Source organism: Pseudophryne corroboree, chromosome 1, assembly GCF_028390025.1.
Source record: "Pseudophryne corroboree isolate aPseCor3 chromosome 1, aPseCor3.hap2, whole genome shotgun sequence".
Classification (NCBI taxonomy): Eukaryota; Metazoa; Chordata; class Amphibia; order Anura; family Myobatrachidae; genus Pseudophryne; species Pseudophryne corroboree.
The window spans coordinates 145,844,382-145,865,524 of NC_086444.1; the positions used below are offsets into that span (position 1 = coordinate 145,844,382).

General features: G+C 41.4%; 1 protein-coding gene across 8 annotated transcripts in view; it reads right to left on the reverse strand.

Moving 5' to 3' along the window:
• MAST4 (microtubule associated serine/threonine kinase family member 4) overlaps nucleotides 1–21,143 on the reverse strand; it is an 875,018-nt gene that overhangs the window by 241,421 nt on the left and 612,454 nt on the right. Inside the window, exons 1-2 of one of the 8 annotated variants that reach the window (XM_063963437.1) lie at nucleotides 13,486–13,829; nucleotides 7,881–7,961 (exon numbers count right to left, since the gene is read on the reverse strand). The exons of the other annotated variants lie outside the window; for them this stretch is intronic. Of the exons in view, the coding sequence (XP_063819507.1) occupies nucleotides 7,881–7,961; nucleotides 13,486–13,532 (128 nt within the window). The 5' untranslated portion in view covers nucleotides 13,533–13,829. Of the gene's footprint in view, nucleotides 1–7,880; nucleotides 7,962–13,485; nucleotides 13,830–21,143 lie in introns of those variants that run through there. 8 annotated transcript variants of the gene reach the window in all.

Here is a 21,143-nt window from a genome sequence, read left to right on the forward strand (position 1 = left end):
CATTCCGGTGTCGACTCCCTAGAGAGTGACATCACCATTACAGGCAATTGCTCCGCCTCCTCACCAACATCGTCCTCATACATGTCGACACACACGTACCGACACACAGCACACACACAGGGAATGCTCTGATAGAGGACAGGACCCACTAGCCCTTTGGAGAGACAGAGGGAGAGTTTACCAGCACACACCAAAAACGCTATAATTATATAGGGACAACCTTATATAAGTGTTTTCCCTTATAGCATCTTTTTTATATATTTCTAACGCCAATTTAGTGCCCCCCCTCTCTGTTTTAACCCTGTTTCTGTAGTGCAGTGCAGGGGAGAGCCTGGGAGCCTTCCCTCCAGCCTTTCTGTGAGGGAAAATGGCGCTGTGTGCTGAGGAGATAGGCCCCGCCCCTTTTTCGGCGGCCTCGTCTCCCGCTCTTAACGGATTCTGGCAGGGGTTAAATATCTCCATATAGCCTCCGGAGGCTATATGTGAGGTATTTTTAGCCAAAATAGGTATTCATTTGCCTCCCAGGGCGCCCCCCTCCCAGCGCCCTGCACCCTCAGTGACTGCCGTGTGAAGTGTGCTGAGAGGAAAATGGCGCACAGCTGCAGTGCTGTGCGCTACCTTTAGAAGACTGAGGAGTCTTCTGCCGCCGATTCTGGACCTCTTCTTACTTCAGCATCTGCAAGGGGGCCGGCGGCAAGGCTCCGGCGACCATCCAGGCTGTACCTGTGATCGTCCCTCTGGAGCTGATGTCCAGTAGCCAAGAAGCCAATCCATCCTGCACGCAGATGAGTTCACTTCTTCTCCCCTAAGTCCCTCGTTGCAGTGATCCTGTTGCCAGCAGGACTCACTGTAAAATAAAAAACCTAAGCTAAACTTTTCTAAGCAGCTCTTTAGGAGAGCCACCTAGATTGCACCCTTCTCGGCCGGGCACAAAAATCTAACTGGCTTGGAGGAGGGTCATAGGGGGAGGAGCCAGTGCACACCACCTGATCGGAAAGCTTTACTTTTGTGCCCTGTCTCCTGCGGAGCCGCTATTCCCCATGGTCCTTTCAGGAACCCCAGCATCCACTAGGACGATAGAGAAAGGTCATTAAGTATTTTTTAAGTGGAATGACCCTTCCGGTAACGGATGGCAAGAAAAATGCTTGACGACCAGCTCTAGCCAATTGATGTTATACAATAATGGCGGCGACTAAAACGCCCCCACTTCTATAATATGAGGCGACTAAAATGCCTCATCCGGCCAAAAACATAACCTGCATTGAGAAGGCAACACCACCCCTCACTATAGCATAGCTTGACCATTTCCTATAGAAAATACGCATCTCCCACCATACGGGTAGAACTCATCAGTCGTTCTTGGAAAGGGTAGGTGCCCCTCAGAGACCACTTATGCCCCATGTGGCCGCTGGTCAAAAGCGCCTTCCCGCCGTATGTAAAATTGAAAGTGAAAGCCAAATATTAGCCAAATCAGAGAGCAGCAAAATAACAAAAAAGGGGAGAGTGGGTGGGCTTTCCAGGCACGCAAAAGGAAGTGCTGCTGCTGTCTCTATCTATATACACCCTTCCCATGTTACCTCCCCTACCTACCCTGATAGGCTAAAACAAAACATAACCAGCACCACTCAAGGGGGAGCTAATCTAACTAGCAAAAGCTCTATCCATTAACTCATCACAAACCAAAGACCCCTTATATAATTTCATGCCTATACAGCTCTCATTTACTCTTCTCATTGTATTCTCTTCATCATGCCATCATGAGAAAATTATCACGGCCGAAAAACTGTGCTTTTTCAGAAGATAGTTTTTTGGAAGGTGACAACTCCCCCCAAAACCACAGCATCCCCCGCTGTCCGGCTGCATCACCCAACTGCAACCAACCCCCCTCCCTCCACCCGCAGCACCATGTTCTGTGGGAACAAACCTCCTGCTACCACCTGTGTCCTCCTGTCTGCGTAAAACCCCTGCACCTTACTTGTGTGTCCCAGCCAGGGACGCACCCACCTGCCACCACCTGTATTGTCTCTGAACCCCCCACTCCCCCATTCGGGGCTGTTCGCCATATCAGGATGGCAAATAATTTCAAGTTCAAGCCCTGGAAAAAAAATATGCTTTTCTGGAGTTTGATGAATGTCATAATTTCTACATCCCCTGCGGAGTGTAGAAATTGTGACATTTAAGTGATGATGAATAGACCCCATTGTTTGTAAATGTATATACAAAGTGGCCAATACTTCTGTGATGGCTCATCCCACATGCATTTGTCCGGTTGAATTACCAGCACAAAACTCCGGAAACAGCTGGGAAATTATGTGGCAAAGATCCATTGATTTGTATGATTGCCTATGCTATATACATGGAAAGCAGTTTAATACACTGCTTGGAAGTTACTTTGAGAAAACGATAACTGCATAGCTTTCTTGCTATTTTCTCTAAGCCGCATAGATCAATGTTTTCCATATGAATGATGCAATTTAAATTTTGGAGTGCTCTATTTAGTACACAAACTGTGTTAACAAGTCTTTTTGTTACTATGCAGTATGTATTCATGTTAGTGTCCACAAACTCCCCTCCAAGAGGACTATAAATTGTGCTGTATAGCATGTAGCATACTGTATTTTAGCACCAACCAGAGAAACCATGAGCCAGATCACCTGAAGTTAATTGGTGAAGAGACATCTGAATACAGAATGTTCAGTGAAGTTTAGATTATTTACTGTATAAATATCTCACAACTACCTACATGTGTGCAAAGATATAAGAAACACCTATTTTTACGGTTTTATTCATTTTAATTATGTTGGCCACAGATCAGCCAATCTCATCCCTGTTCGACAGGACCTGTTTGAAATTTGGCAACATGATCATGATATTCGATTTATCGATGGTGGAATAATGTACATAGGGACTATGCAACTTGGAAAATAATGCTATACATGAAACAATATGTCTTGTGCCAAACCATGTCAATGCATAGAAGCATGCAAAGTCAAGAAGAGTCACTTGCTGCAATAATTAGTTTTCGCCTAAACGTATTAATACTGTATATACATGCAGGGAAAGGAAGCCCGTCCCTGCGATGTGTAAATGCGAATGCGATAATTTCACTAGTCTTTTGGGGGCCCTGTGCGCTACTGCACAGGCACAGTCTCCTGACCGTGCACGTGCAGCTGCCATTGCTGTGGAGGGTTTTAGAACACTCACAAAGATATAGGAGGAGCACCAATTGACTAAGGGAGTGAGGATATAGCAATATATTTTACTCTCATGGTTCACAGATTAAAATTTGGGGCTTTAGAAGTCCACTGACCAGCCGTGCAAATAGGGATTACTGAATCCTATGAAATAAATACCTACAGTACACACTATCATTCAGAGGGAACAGTGGATGGTCATGGCTTCAGAATGTCCTATAGCCTTGTATCTATGTTCCATCCAGCAGTAACTCTGAACTAAAGATGTGCAGTTCAGTTCTTTATAAATACGAATCACCTGAATTTCATGGTTCAGAACAGAGTCCAAGTTCGGATCATCCTGTGGTTCGAAATTTAAATTCTAAATCCGAACTTTGGGGTTTGGATTGCAAAAATTACATGATTTTAGCTATTTTTATCCATTTTCAAGAAACCCAAGATTTTAAATCCGAATTTCAAACCAAAACACTTGAGGCTGATGAATATGTTGAACGTTGCGCTCACAACTTTATTCTATTGACGAGAGCTTTTATTGTATTTTTGTTATTGCAAATAAACATTAATTGTACATAAAAAAACAAACCACAACCCACAAAGGTAGTTTTGCAAAACCAAAACACAACGATGAAATTTAGAACCAAAACAAAAACACAAGACTCCACACACAGCTTTGCTCTGGTGGACCCTAGTGCACGGTTTTCATATGGTGGTCCCACTTCAAGCTGCATTTCCCAATATGCCAGATCGAACAGTTACTTTGGATGCTTTGGTTTGGTTATCTATTGTTTTAACACATGGGATCTAAACCGATAAATCACACTTTAAAAGATCATTGCTATCATAATTATCATTAACATGGTAGTTTAGCTACACCAAAACACTACTGATTAAAAAAGTAACACCATCTTATACAACAAAGTCGCAAAATCATATTTTTTAAGTTTTGTTTAGATTTGTAAAGCGGGACAGACATGAACCAACATGGGGGGTAATTCAGACCTGATCGCTCGATAGCATTTTTTGCAGCGATGCGATCAGGTCAGAACTGCGCATGCGTATGCATCGCAATGCACAGGCGCGTCGCACAGGTACAAAGTGGATCGTTGCTGTGCGATGGGTTTTACAAAGAATCCATTCGCACAGCCGATCGCAAGGAGATTGACAGGAAGAAGGCGTTAGTGGGTGGCAACTGCCTATTTTCAGGGAGTGGTTAGAAAAACGCAGGCGTGTCCAAGCGTTTGTAGGACGGATGTCCGGCCCCAGAAAGGCTGAAGTAATCGTACCGGCTAAGTAAGTTCTGGGCTACTCAGAAACTGCACAAAAGTTTTTTTGTACCACTCAACTGCACATGGGATCGCACATTTGCACAGCTAAAATACACTAGCCGGTGGGCGGCGACTATGTGAACGCAGGACTGCAAAAAAAGACTAGCGAGCGATCAGGTCTGAATTACCCCCATAGTGATCAGCTGCTTATTTCTCTGACCACAGCAGTTTAGCCTCAATACAAACCACCCTGGTGCCTGGCAAGTACAAATAGCCAGTCTGAAGTGTGCCGTAGAAACACAGTATCATCTCTGATTTCTAATGTTCTGACAAGTTCCTGATCTTGTTTTTGTTTATTTTTGTTTTTATAAAGACTGTAAATCTTACATGTTGCTCTTTCAAATATGTTTTTTAAAGCTACTTTGCATAGAGATTGGCTAATCATAATTACTCATACACTCAATCTCGTGTGCACAGTTTATTTTGCTACTTCATATTTTCTAATTAAATCAAAAGTGTTACAAAAAAAAAAAAAATCATCTGAGCAGCACGAGATTAGTATGCCAGTCTTACTGCGTGGATATGAAGCAGAGTAGGCTTCTTCTGTAGACCAAAGATGAGTCACAAACACATTTATCAGAGTAGTTACAAGTAGAAAAGAATCCAATTATATCTCAGTGAATCACAGGAAAAATACCAGCCATCTGCTTACACGTCTTCATGAGGACACATCACGGACTACGAAATGATGTACTAACTTGGGGTTGATCGACATTTATGTATACCGGATCATACTGCATTTCCTCATTAGTATATTAGATGACAGTAGTGTGTTAGTCAGAAAAGGGACTGTGGGAACTTCCAGTACAAGTCCAGTATGGCTGTCGTTCACCATTAAGAGGCACATTTAGTAACATGATGTAATGTGAACAATGATGACATACTGTAATGCACATCAGATGGTCACGTTCTCTCTCTTTTGCATTGCAACTTATTAAATAAAACCAATCACACTGTCTGCTATAGGTTACAGCACACATAACACTGCACTAGATCATATAAAATAAGAGCAGTGGTTGAAGTGATCTGGTATACAGCAATATGAAATACCTTTCACCTTCTGTCAGTCTAACCCGCCACTTGGTGATGAACTGTCACAATTAAATTTGTTGTCAACGCTGTTAATACACTTTTTAGAATTTGAATTTATACCTCTCACCTACTGTATATCACACGCTTTAACACATAACTTTTGCTTCTATTTTATTAACATATACAGTACTAACACCTTAGCTTCTCACTAGTGTGTTGCCCTTGGGCGTCTGGCCTTCACTGGCTGGGTGGCACTGGCGTTTCTATAATGGGTGCGGTGCACACGGGCCCCTGGGTCCAGGGAGGGCCCACACTGCACCCATTGCACCCATTTTAATACTTACCTTTCCGGAGTCCAGCGCCGGGAGGGAGCTGCAATCGTGGTGGAAATTTCAGCCGCCAAAATGGCCGCCGCGCATGTGCGATAGCCAAATTGGTCTCTGGATCATGGCGGGCGCCATGTTTCCGGAGACCTGCGCATGCGCTGTAGACTCCGGCACAATGCCGGAGTCTACAGCGCCATACAGAGGAGGGGGACCACCCGGGGGTGCACACGGGCCCCCTCCTCTGTAGAAACGCCCCTGCTTGGTGTGGTCCCACGTCCCAGACTTAAACTTAGTGTTAGGGACCCACCAGATGAGGTCACCTGGATGCTGGTTGGTGGGCCAAAAATTATGCCAAGACCTAGATTTTGTTCAGTACTAGATTGCAGAGTTCATTATAATTATTCTGATTAACAGTGCTTGGTACTATAGAGTGTGCATTGGCATTATATTTTCTCTTTCAGACAGAAAGGATCAGATTTGGTGACTATCAATAGGAGTATGTCAGAGACATCAATAGTGCAGCAGAGAGAACAAGAGGCTGGAGGGCCCTGCTCATGAGAGCTTACAGTCTATGGGAGTGGAGACATAAATGGGTGGTGAATTTGGAAGAAAACCATAAAGCATCAGAGGGAAGCTGCCCCAGCTTTTATGTTATATTTACCATACCGCCACTTCTAAAATTCCATTTCAACCATGGCATAAAAGGCAATTAGTGTCTTCTACATTGGGGTCTAATGTAGGATTTCCCAGTCAGCCGTGCACATCCATGTACAGTAATGCCAACCCATACCTTCCTCATCAAACAGATTGTTAGATACGTATGTGTCCTAGCCTCAATACACCATGCAGCGTGAGATAACTGGTGTAATTGAGCCGTTAGGCCCTGTCCATCAATGCTAGAGCTGGGCGTCTTTTTTTGCTGAATTAGCTACAACTAGGACGCACCAGGAGACACTGCTGATTAATTTGATGTGCCACACTTCTATATCTGTGTGTGACTAAGTCTGTATGCAGAGCACAACAGAACTTGGCATGGAAAAATGCTGCGGCCGCATGTTGTATACAGATTCAGAGACTAAGACGCACACTGATATACAAGTGTTGCATATCAAATTTATCAGCACAGTCTCCTGGTGCATCCTAGTAGCATTGCAGTGCAAATAAGATGCATTTTTGGAAAACGAAATGCATAAAAGAGGTCTAACGCTAGTCTCACAGTTCCTGGCACGCAGAGAGGGGCTGTTTGGCATGACTACACCAATGAGGTATGAGTACACATCTGTGGGGGTTTAAACAGAATGATTGGAAAAGTCAAAATTGGTTAATAAAGGGTGCTTATTTCAGGTATCCAGTTGATAGATGTATATTGAAAAGGTCTGCAAGTTAATAGATCAACCCCAAATGGTCGACAAGCATTAAGTCGATAGGTACAAAAAGTCAACATGTAAAAGGTAGACAGTACAAAGGGTCGACGAGAAGTTCAACTAATTTCAACTTTTTCATCCTTTACCATCTATGTGAACTAAAATTGGGAATAGTAACTTGTAGCAGGCGCGGCAGAGCGAGGCACCTTGCCCGAAGCGTGGTGAGGGAAGCGGTACACTAATGATTTTCCTTATTTCAAAGGTTTTCCAACTTTCAGTCATCATCACTATATTGGCCTGCACATGCACTGCCTCCCCCCCCCCTCCCCCCTCACACACACAATGGCACCATAGCTGTGTATTAGATACCATTATATATAGAAGAGAACCTTGTGTCCTAGGACAACTGAGAATTCTCCGACCCATTTACTGTACTATGTATTTCCTTCCATGGCTGTCACAAAATACAAAGAGAAACAAAATGCCAATACACAGATTGTCTGTCGAGATCACATGCTAAAGCTTTAAGCACAGGTACACATTGCTTGTGGCTAAATCATTCACAATGAAAATAAAATACAAAAACCATTACAAAGTATTCTAGGTCTATAACATACACAAAAAGGGAAGATTCCTTACCTCCAGAAATGGAAAGCATACAAAGGACTACAGGGACTGCAGGGGCTTGTTGGGGTTGGACTCAAGCTTCTTGGGGTGAGACTGCAAAGTTAAAATGTCACTAGCAGTGAGCAAAGCAATCATAAGCAAATGAAATGAACATAACACAATTATGTTGCTCTGGAATAAATAAGAGAGTGCTGGTTTCAAAAATCATTTTGATGTAATTATAATATTATGTACAGCCAGTGTACTAGCATTGGGTAATTGGGTATTGTGTTCTCTTAATAAGCTTTGGTTTGTCCAAAAGTCACGTGTGCTGCTGGGAGCTGTTCCCAACAAATTACCTTCTTCCAGCACTACCTTCTTCTTCTTAGCACTATGGGCCCTTCAAGGTGAAGTTCTTCTTCCACTAATTAATTTCTGTAAAGTAAGCTTCAATATATAAATTATCTATTTGAGGCTTCTGTCAAACTGAATACACAGTGGAACAAGAGGGGGGTGGGGGGGTCAACGACACTCAGTTTGAGTAGCGAACTTCCACAGACAGTGGCCCCAAGCTGAAGAGTCGCTTGCACCCTCATTGGGGATGGGGCCAAGGAAAGTGCATTGTTCCTAACTATATATCTTGTGTATATAGAAAAAGTCTGGGACATTATACAGTAGCTTGACTGTATTTTAAAGAACTAATTACTATACTGAATAAATATGATTCAGTAGGCAGTGGGGAATTTCCCATTAGGCATGTAGGGCACGTGCCTAGGGGCGGCACTTGGATGCTTGTGTTGGTACTGTCAGCACAAAAAGTACCAGTAACTGCAAAATATTTCTGCTGTACTGTATCATATTCCATATTGAATAGAGTATAAACGGGTAGAACATGAACATACTGCCCCTGTATGCTGTCCTTCTTAGTAAATATGAATACATAATTAAAAATAAAAGAATGTCATATTGGCTTTTTTTAATTATTGTATTAAATGGGCTATCATTAAAAATAATAACATTAGGCAGGCAGGGGGCAGCCATTACTGTTATGCCTAGGTGCCTTCACCCCCCAAATCCACCCGTCAGTAGGGTACATTTCTCACATTAATTCACAAGACCCACGACTCGGCCTCACTAGTGGGGTAGTGGTTATTTATGGCTAGGTCACAAAAAAAATTCTACAGGGCTTAGATTAACATACCTTTAATGCAGGAAGGTAATTACAGTAAGTGTTAATTCCTCAACAAGTAAACAAATTAGTTTGGTTACAAACCATATAAAAGGTATCTTCTACATAACAGTTTAAAAGTGAACAACGATCACGTGACATTTGTGTGGTTCTTCTCGAACAAACATTTTTTTAATGTATTTCAGGATCTTATTGACATCCACAGTTATAGATTTTTGAAGAGTTTGTTGTTTTGGTCAATAAATATTTTAAACTCCTATGGTTTTGGGAGCCCACCATACACTTATTCCCTTGCAACATAACCGTTCTAAAATCAATAACCAACACATGCCATCAGGTCATTATTCTACATGTGTCCTAGAAGTGTGTTCGTAGTCATAGGTAATTACCAAAATAAAGGAAACTTGAAGAAGTTTTTGTATATGAAGGATCCAAATATACTTAAACCAGGTGCTCCCATACAGCTGGTTGGTTCCAGAATTATTTAAGCTAACAACAAAACGTTAGGGCAGTATAAATGTGTCAAGCTGCTGTCCGACACTTTGGCAAGGAAAGACTGCTTTGACTTTTGAGAGTGTGGTGATTATTGGGTCCAATGTGGCAGGAATTAAAGTGATTCAGATGGCTCAGTGCACTGAAGTATTAGGTAAATTACGACCACTGTGGAGGAAAGTGGTCATCATCATCAATAATGGCAACCAATGGACTTTCTTCAACATATTTCCAACACTTAATGTGTTTTTTTTCCCTTCTTTATGAATTAATGCCAAGGCACACTCAGGTCCTGGCAGACCCTTTACAAACTTTGAGTGGCTGTTTCCTTTTATTTTGTTATTTACCTTTACATTAACAATGACAATCATTTAAATAACATAAAAATTCTTAACACCTACATTGGTGGAGACAGATGACCACAGCCAACTCTTAATTCCGATTTATATCAATTCTTGTACTATTCAGGAATGTTTACTTTGCCAATTTCCGTCACTGCTACCAACAGTAATGGCTGGTCAATGGAACATATTGAAAGACTTATGACATATGTGATTAGATCTCTTCCTTAGAGGCCTAAAGCAATATAAGACTGCGGTGTTGTCAGGGATATTAATGACAGATATTGTGATGGCACTATGAGATTGTTATCATAACACCATGAATTGTCATAAGTAGAACACCCTTTGCACAATCATAAGACAGCATAAAAAAAGGAAACTAAACAACAACATAGAGAAATAGGAAAGAAAGGCAGACACACAAGAGACAAGTGGATGGTTGAATGGTAAGACAACAGCAAAAAAAACATTAAGATAGAGGCCAGCACTGGAGTAAAGTGTGTTTTGTGTTAGACTAGTCTTTAAAATAATTTTAAGGGACACTTAGCTATTGAGCGAGTGCATCTCTACACAGGTTATGAACTGCACTCTCTTAATGGACCTAGCCTAGATGCACTACAATCCTCTTCATGACATTTACTGAACTTTGTTGCAGCGCTGTAGTTTTTGGGCCTAGTTATTACACCTCTTCTACAAACATTAACTTTCAAAGCACAGGAAATTCTAGATTGAAACATAATTTAGTATAAAGACTTTAAAGATCAGAACGTTTGTCTGTACTTAAAAACAGGGATATTTTTTAGGAAGGCAACAAACTTTAAAACTCTGCACTTTGTAAGGAAATTAGGAGTAACTGCCATCTTTAGAATCCCAGATTACAAACTTCTCAGTTTACCTTTATAGATGTACAGTAAGTGGATAAAATAGTGCATACAAATGCTTTACTGAAAGACAAAGCTAAAAGAACAAACAAAAAAAAAACCAATTCATGGAAATAACAGTGAGAATGATGACTACTGTAATGCTATATGTGAATCCACCATGTTAAATGATGCCCTTGTTCAGTCAGTCATTCACCAATTTAAAAGACTCATTAACACACACAAATAAAAAAAAATAAGAAACAAAAACCAAACAAAACATGCATACAAGTTAAAGATGTACTTTTGCCTAGGTAAGGTGCAAAGCATTATAGTTCTGGCCCCTCTCAGGTGCCCGCTCAGTGCAGCCAGGCTTAGGCTCTCTGGTTAATCTCTCAGACATGGCTGAAGAACGTTTTTGGATGGGGCGAGCAGCAGAAGGACCAATGAGGAACCGTGCTCAGAGACACTGAGGCTTCTGAATGGTCTTTCTAAACAGGTGTCTTCTACACCAAATACTGAACAAAAAATGTCAACACTTGTAGTTGTAATGCAGCTTTAACAGGAGTTCAGTACCAGTAACTGTTCCAGCAGGGTAGACTATTCATATAGTGAAGATTATTGGAATCAGGCATTCAAGTTCTATACCCAAGAGCTGCACAGTTACTAAATCAACACACCTTTTGTGTAAGTCGGCCTAGCATCCAGGTTTATGGAGTAAGATATTGGCGTTTGTGGACTAGGAGAAATTTGCACCATTTTATAAAAGAAGTTGGTATAATGTGCATGATTCTATAATACAAGATGACCACTGTCGAAAGAAAAACAAATCAGCCCACAAACAGACAGAGCCAATCATAGGGACGTCAAGTAATCAAATGTGAGTCCAAATTGGCAAATCAAGTGGTTGACACTGGGTGAATCATGTGTTCAGCCACCCATAAACCTGCATTCTTGGTCATTGCCCAAATTGGATTTTACAACAGTTCTGACATATGCCGACAACGTTGGCTGGCCAAATAGCTGTCTGCATTGATTGTTATAGTACTATAGTTCATTTGTAAGTAAGTAGCCTACCACTGTGTGACTTTTTAAAAAAAAATTCCTGCTGATATTGTGGGAGGAGACCAAAACTGTTGTCACCATTTGCTGGAAATGACCAGCATAGGCAATTAGAATTGTTACGTAAGATTATTCCATTCTATGCTGATTTTTATTGCTTTTTTTGGCTGTCCTTGGTGCTAAAGCCAAAAGTAGTGCAAGGATGAATCAAGTAAACACTGCATCACACACTTTAAGAAGACTTTTAAAACTTGCACTAAATATGCGAGAGGTGCTAAACATATATAATCTAGGCGTTTAAATATTATTTCTAGGGAGTTAAGAAAGACTCTAAAAAGAAGACCGTCAATTCAAATAAGGGACAGTTGGAAGCTATGTATCCTTAGATGCAAATGTAATAAAACATATTACCCAATCACTAAAAAAAGAAATAATAAAGCTAGTTCTGCTTCTAGATGAGGATCCACTGTTTTGCGTTCTTTCACCTGCAACTTTAATGTATCTGTAAATTGAAGGCCTTTAAGACAAGTTTTTATATAATTTCTGTTGCCCTTGGATATGACGCAAAACTGCTGTCTGTGTATACATAGTGTGCAGCAGAGTTCCGTCAAATCTAAGGGCAACACAATTAAACTAAATAAAGCTACGTATGTGTGAAAAGCTATAGTAAGCCAGAAGCACACGCAACATATTTAGGGAAAAAACTGCAAGTAAGCAAGTACAAGCCAAGTTATCTTAAGGCAGCAGAAAACACTATATTTATATACACACAACAAACATACTTAGGGTTGAATTATCCCATTTATGAAGCATACACACAGTATTTAAATGGCGTGTAAAGACACTAATGCTCTATATGTATAATGCACATACTGCATGCAAATGATTAGTCTAATGTACAGAAAATGAACAGAATAGCAATAAAAATCATTACAAGGCTTAAGTACTTGAATAATAAACACAGCGTGTAGACAGATGGCCATAAATCACTTTATTTACATTCAAAACACACATATGAATACATAGTGAAACTTACAAATGATAACATTCTACAGCTATCCTTTTAATAGGTACAAATAATAAATAAATATAGTATACATACAGATAGATCACCTCTAACATAAATGTGGACAATGACACAAAATCACAGACAGGCTGAAGAACTGTATAAACAAAATGGCATTCATTTCCCTTAAAATGACTATTATTGCCAACGTTGGCGTGATAAAAATTGAATATGGCTAATACATTTTCATGAACCGTTTTTCAATTATGTTTTAATTTGTGTTGTGGTGTTACTGATTATTCAGGGAGTGCAGAGAGGCCTTATCTGGAAGGCAGTGCTGGGACAAACACTGAGGGGGAGGGGTGCAGAAGGTGGAGAGAGAAATACACACAACACATACAAACACATCACGGCCTACAAAATCCTATTCTTCTGCAATGAAATGGCCAAGACACTGAGACACTCTATGGTCTGCCGGAGAACAGGGGACCTTATGTATCTGCTCAGCAGCATTAGGCGATCAGCATTCACAGGATGGAGAACCGGCTGCAGCACACATAAAGCATGCACCTTAAGCTGCAGGGCTCCGAGGCTGTCAGTAAAAAAACACAACCTAGACCGCTATTGGTTGCACAAAAGCTAATGACATGCAGAAACCATCAAAATATTAAAGAGAGACAATACTTACTCCAAGGTCAACCCTGGAATTCGCAGCCTTTCCCGCTGGGCTTTCATGACTGTTATATTTTAGCACAATCTATTGAGACCATGACACACATCCACTGGCAGCATCCTGGCGCTGACAGAGAGCCAAAATGAGCCACTATAAAGGAATGGACTAACAATTTCAGGGGGGAGGGGGGATTCTCCAAGTTTGGGTCCTTCCACCTCTAGCTGTAATAAAGAGATGTCAGCTGCTATAGTCAGGTTAACACGATGAATGCAGCACTGATTTCTGCAAAGCAAAAAAAAAACGCACACTAACAGAATTGCAAATGAGGCTCCGAGCAGCGCATATTAAGTGGCTCTCCGTCTCTGCCAGGCTTCTCCTTCCTCGCTTCTGTCAAATGAAGTCTCCTCTAAACACTGACAACACCACACACACACAGCAAACCCTGCAATGCACATTAAAAGCGATTCACCTAAGAACACGTAATCATTAACCCCTAGCATCCCTGTGCAGACTAGTTCTGTAAGGACAAGCACCAGAAAACCTGAAAACAAAATGTGCCTTAGATAACCCAGCGAGCAGATCTGATGTAACATGTTTTCCAATCAAAACTATAGAACTATACACGTAAAATGAAATTAAATGCATCAATAGCACAAGCAAATATAAGACCAGACGGTAATTTTGGGTTTCATTCAGGCTTTATTTCCAGAAAACTATATACATATGATCAGTAAACTATTTAGCATAGAAAAATGAGTTCATCTGTGATATAAAGTTTATTTATTTATAAAGTGACTTTAGAAGGCAAGTTAATAGTTTTAGCGTTAGAATGTGGTTTCCAGAACCTTCGTCAGAAAATGCTGCCTTGTGACTAGGTGAATGCTGCCTTATGACTAGGTGAATGCTGGCGATACAACAATCATTACTACAGTTTGTGTATGTGTAAGTATCACGGGTTGTGCAATATCATATTGGTTGTTTGGAGTTTACATAAACGAGTCAAACTGTCCCGCTGCATTCTCCTGCAATGGTATGGGGACAGTTGGGGCAATTAGAATATTGGCTTTAAAATTCTTTACTTACAATGAATTAAGGACAAGAGAATAAACACACAGGGGGGAATATACGTTACCTGCACTTATCATGCGGGTATAACGGTTCCTGCTTCGCCTCTTTGCTGAAGCGAAGCAGCAGCAAGATATATTAACAATGTTGATGCACCGCGTCTTTCCCCGGCCTGCTCACTGGGCATCTCACATGCAGCCCAGAGCCGGAACCCGCTGTGGTGAATGGGTAATGACACCTGCAGCTATGGAAATAGATATTTATCACCGTGCTATTTATCACTTTCAAAGGCTTGATAAATCTGGGCCTAAATAGTGCGAAAAAAAACAGTTACGCCACTCTGCATGACTCACTCTCTGCATGACTCACTCGCACCAGGCGACTCATGCCGCATGGCTTATTGAGGCTAGGTATATTAGGTAGTTATTCCAATGACTAAACCAGTATTCGTCCTGTATAATGCACAAGGTACTGGTGACATCACTATTACCTCATGCCTACAGTAAGTGAAGTGAATAGCTGGACTGAATTGACTGCCCGATGCAGCCACAAAATGATGGCACTCTATTTAGGTCACAGGCACACCTCAGCTTCATTTATACATGATGAATGACCTTACTAGACATGGCAGATCTGGGTAATAAAACCACCAGTGTGATAGATTTAGGGCAGCAAAACACTTCACACAATTTATTTAACTCAATTATAATTTACTTTGACACAGATAATTTACAGCCCATAGTGGGATTACTCTGAAGTAAGAGACATGAGACGTTTTTTAGTGTATTGTGATCTTCTAAGCAGATACCTACCCATGTACGTTGCTGAGAGGTGTTTTATGGGATATGCCAATAATAATATAATATGCCATAATGTAAAAATGAACAGTACTGCAAAGCAATGTGTAAAAGGCCCATATTCGGACTGTCCAATGCTACTGTTACACACCTATAGAGTTAAGAATACAAATTTAATTTTATAACCCTCATATTTAAAAAATAAATAAATATGTGCAAAATATAGCCATATCATAGATTATAGATAGTGGATTTGTAGAATACATTGTGTGTTTGCTATATAAAAAAAATACGAACTTGTTAATTATACGGGCTCCACTATAACTCACCAGTGAAGCTCCTCTTCCACTTGAAGCACTGTTTCAAATTTTCCGCTGTGTGGTTCAGGTGTGACAACACATTATCACTGTCAAACAGCAGGATTTAAAATATGTGTAACCAGGGATGGCACCATAAGCAAAGATGCACCAAACCACATAAGTTAAACCCCCGGTGGGCCCCACTGCCTGGGAAGGGGGGGCACTTCTTCTTCTAGGGATCCCGTTCCAGACTGTGCTCTTGAAATACACATTACAGGTGAAACTCAGAAATTTAGAATATTGTGCAAAAGTTCATTTATTTCAGTAATTCAACTTAAAACTAAAAGGTGAAACTATTATATAGGCTCATTACATGCAAAGTGAGATATTTCAAGCCTTTATATGTCATCATTTTGATGACTGTGGCTTACAGTTTAAGAGAACCCCAAATCCAAAATCTCAGAAAATTAGAATATTGTGAAAAGGTTCAATATTGTAGACTCAAAGGGTGGGATTCAACTGATATATCACGCCCAATTTCCTTTCTAAAATGATCTCTGTTATTGTGCATATTGCGCCCATAGTGATCAGGTTTAGCTGTGTAAAGGTTTGGGTGCCTCCCTACTCAGGGGGTAGCGAGATGAAATGATGATCCCACGCCGCTGAGGGCAGAAACAGAACGGGTGTGGAAAGGGGTGAAAAGAATTGAATCCCGCACATTGTGTCACACCCTAATCAGCCAATTAATCCAAACCACCTGCAAAGGGTTCCTGAGCCTTTAAATGGTCTGTCAGTCTGGTTCAATACAATTCACAATCATGGAGAAGACTGTTGACTTGACAGTTGTGCAGAAAACCATCATTGACACCCTCCACAAGGAGGGAAAGCCTCAAAAGGAAATTGCAAAAGAAGTTGGATGTTCTCAAAGTACTGTATCAAAGCACATTAATAGAAAGTTAAGTGGAAGTGAAAAGTGTGGAATAAGATACACAAGCAGCAGGGATGACTGCAGCCTGGAGAGGATTGTCAGGAAAAGGCCATTCAAAAGTGTGGGGGAGCAACAAGGAGTGGACTCAGGCTTGAGTTATTGCATCAAGAGCCACCACACACCGACGGATCCTGGACCTGGGCTAAAGAAAAAAAGAACTGGTCTGTTGCTCAGTGGTCCAAAGTCCTCTTTTCTGATGAAAGCAAATTTTGCATCTCATTTGGAAACCAAGGTCCCATAGCATGGAGGAAGAATGGCGAGGCACACAATCCAAGATGCTTGAAGTCCAGTGTGAAGTTTCCACAGTCTGTGTTGATTTGGGGAGCTATGTCATCTGCTGGTGTTGGTCCACTGTGCTTTACTAAGTCCAGAGTCAACGCAGCCGTCTACCAGGACATTTTAGAGCACTTCATGCTTCCTTCAGCAGACAAGCTTTATAGAGATGCTGACTTCATTTTCCAGTAGGACTTGGCACCTACCCACACTGCCAAGAGTAGCAAAACCAGGTTCAATGAACGTGGGATTACTGTGCTGGATTGGCCAGAAAGTCGCCTGACCTGAACCCCATAAAGAATCTATGGGGCATTGCCAAAAGAAAGATGAGAGACATTCAAGCATCCTGGTCTTCCATAACACCTCAGCAGTGCCACAGGCTAATAGAATCCATGCCACGCCGCATTGAGACAATGATTCATGCAAAAGGGGCCCAAACTAAATACTGAGTACATATGCATGATTATACTTTTCAGAGGGCCAACATTTCTGTATTTAAAATACTTTTTTTTATTGATTTTATGTAATATTCTAATTTTCTGAGATTTTGGATTTGGGGTTTATCTTAAGCTGTAAAGCACAATCATCAAAATTATAACAAATAAAGGCTTGAAATATCTCACTTTGCATGTGATGAGTCTATATACTATATTCGTTTTACCTTTTAAGTTGAATGACTGAAATAAATGAACTTTTACACGATAGTCTAATTTTCTGAGTTTCACCTGCATACATGTTACCTTATACTGCACAGGACTATGGTATATTTTTTAGAATGCATTTCTGGTACATTATCATGCATGTACTACAAGTATTTACTACATATTTATCAAACGCCCAGGCCATGCACTCTCTAATGGTTTGGTAAACCAATGCAGTGGCTGGCCACACCCCTAAACATGGGCCCCTCCTACTGTATTTTCCCAGTGGGCTATTCATGTACCAGTCCAACACTACACACACACACATTTTGGGAGTAATGATATCACATGGCCACTGTGACTATGGAGGTCATTCCGAGTTGATCGCTAACTGCCATTGTTCGCAGCGCAGCGATCAGGCTGAAAATCGGCATTTCTGCGCATGCACCGCATTGCGCACATGCGACGTACAGGTACAAAGGCCTTTGAGGTTTTGTACAGGTTCTAGCGACGTTTTCATTCGCACTGGCGGCCGCAAGAAGATGGACAGGAAAGGGGCGTTTCTGGGTGGTAACTGATCGTTTTCAGTGAGTGCTTAGAAAAACGCAGGCGTGCCAGGGAAAACACAGGTGTGGCTGGGTGAACGCTGAGCGGGTGTGTGACGTCAAAAGCCAACCCTCCAATGTTAGAATCAACGCACACGAAGACTAAGTACAGGGCTGGTCTTGTTTTGCACAAAATGTTTTTGCAAGCGCTCTGCTGCACAGGCGTTCGCACTTCTGCAAACCGAAAATACACTCCCCCGTGGGCGGCGACAATGCTTTTGCACGGCTGCTAAAAACTGCTAGCGAGCGATCAACTTGGAATGACCACCTATGTTCCAGGATATATAAAACACACTCTGATTACATCAGACAAGCATCTTGCTTTCAGGAACATTGAAACTTGTTAAAAATAAATAAATACAAGTTGATTTTATTACTTTCTTAGAAGGAAATCGTCATTCCGCAAACCAAAGTCAAATGAAAAAAATACTGTCCACTGTGCAATATGACTTCTTCAGAGACATTATTAATCGTTACTTTTACCTTCTGCCTATTTGGCTATTTACAATCAATATAACCACACACACACACACGTCTTATCTAAACAGGGACACACTAGGGCTCTAAAACAGCCCTGACATTCTACTATGTATGTGTGACAAGGGTGCGTGTCCTTATCACACAGGGCGTGCCACAAGTCAAAGGAGCCTGGTCTCTGGGCAGCCAAGCAGAGCACTGGGAGACGGAACTGCTCGACCAGCCCCCATAGCTCGGCCAAACTTTTAGGCTGGACTGGCCCATCAGGCCATGGGTCCTTCTGGCTTTTTACCCCTGTATCTATAACAAGAGTTACAGCAAGTAATAATAAGACCCTCCTTACCAGCATACTAAAAGAGGAGGCTAAGAGCAACTAGCCTCTGCTAGTGCATGCTGGTACTTATAGTCCCACACAGCTACATCTCTGCTTATATCCTAAAAATCTACTTGCAATTAAAAAAAAAAAAGCTGAAGCTGCTTAAACATACCATTCAGATATGCATATACTAAAAATTACTAAACCTTGGCATGTAAACAAAAATGCAAATTACAGATAATAAATATTATATTACTGAAATGGGATACATAAGATATTGCGGTGGAAGGCACGCCGGCGGTCATATCCCAAAACAGTGAATCATGACAGGGGTCAGATAAGAATGCTTACCCCCCCCCCCCTCCTTTCCCGCAGCCTCACCCTAACCTTCCACCCCACCCCCGCAGCCTACCCCCCCTTTCCCCGCTGCATAACCCTAACCCTCCCGATGGCGCCTAAGCCTAACCCCCCCCCCCCCCTCCCCTCGAGCAGTCTAGCCCTAACCCTCACTTCCTCACAGCCTAAACCCACTCCCACCCCTGGCTTACCAAGCAGGAGTGCCGGCAGAAGTTGATTGGCATTCCAAGCAGTGTCTGGTTTCCAGTGTCGGCACTCCGATTGCCAGGTATCCTGAACTGCCGACTGCCGCTATCCTGAACGGATCACACTGAAGCAGCCATTCATTAAATATTACAGCTCATCCGTACTTTACCATTAGTCGTAAACTACTCCACCAGTTGTATTTGCTACACTATGGGGTAATGTCCTGGATTTAGGACACTACAAGTAAAGTAGAATTGCAATTTTTGGCTGGCAATAGAAAATATAAATATACAATACAAGACCATTACAGAAAGTGGTTGTGCATTGTTTGCTTATGATTGCAAGGCAAGCACTGCTCATCTACCATCTCTCATAGATTTTCCTACTAAATATCATACAGTGTCCAATAGACCAATGTCATAAGAGGTCCCAATAGACCAATGTCAATCACAGCGCATCCTACTTCCTCAGCTCTCCCAGTGCGGCCAATGTACAATGAACGAAATTCACTTGTAAATGTTACAAGCATACAAAGAGAAAATCTACAGCTCAGGAATATTTAATAAACTACAGCATGCAAACCATCAAATCTAGCTAGTAGGTTAGTCAGTTACCAACAAAGTAGTATTCCAGGGTCAGAAACACAGGCACGATGCTCTCCATTCCAATTTTTTATGGCTTTATTCTAAGTGCCTTAGCATTGTATTTATATAATCAGGGAAAGTAGTTTCTTTATCTGACTCTACACAAATCTGCCCTCTACAATATAACAGTACTGTCATATTCAGTGGCAGAATGAATAGTAAATGATCATATAACTAAATAGCTGAAAAGCACAGAATTCAGCCAGAAAGAATGAAAGGAAGGCATGTGCGGGACACTAAATGAAAGGTTATCTGTAGGCTAGCAAATGCTTCAAGCTTCATTATTGGTAGAATGGAAAGTCATCATGTACAGTGTCTTTGTGGTGTATACAATTCATGTCGGATCCTTTCCGACGGAAAGGATCCGACATGTGAGTATTCATGCCGTGGCCAAATCCGACAGGATTTGTCCGTTCTCGACATGACAACACGACTTTTTATAAAGTCGGATTGACAGTGTCGGATACAGGGCTAAAACCTGCCAGATTTAGCCGCACTTCCGACAACACACGTGGATCTGCGTGCTTTCCGACAAGTCAGGAATTCACGACTTGTTGGAAAAAAGTGCCGGCATTGAAGAGGTCGGAACCCCTTCCGGCCTGAAACAGTCGGAAACTGCCGTCTTTCTGACAAGACAGCAGTTTCCGGCAGCAATTGAATATACCCCTATGTGTGAAATGGGTGTCAGAACAACTGAGCATATACAAGGGTTAAAAGGACATTAAAGTGTTACCTATGCAATCTATACATGCATGCTCATAGAAAAATTAAATATGAAAACAATATATTAGAGCAGGTAGACGTCATATAATTACACATTAGAAAGACATACAGTATGCTGGTAATAAACACAAGTACAGTAGTAAACTCTCAAAAAGGAAAGAAACCGAAAACAATACTAAACCAAACTACAGTAAATACAGTGCAGCGCATAACTTTTTGCTTTGAGGCTGAGCCACAGACAGTATGAATAGTGAGATATGCAGAGACCAGACTCACGGGCTACTTTACTTGTCTCCCCACTT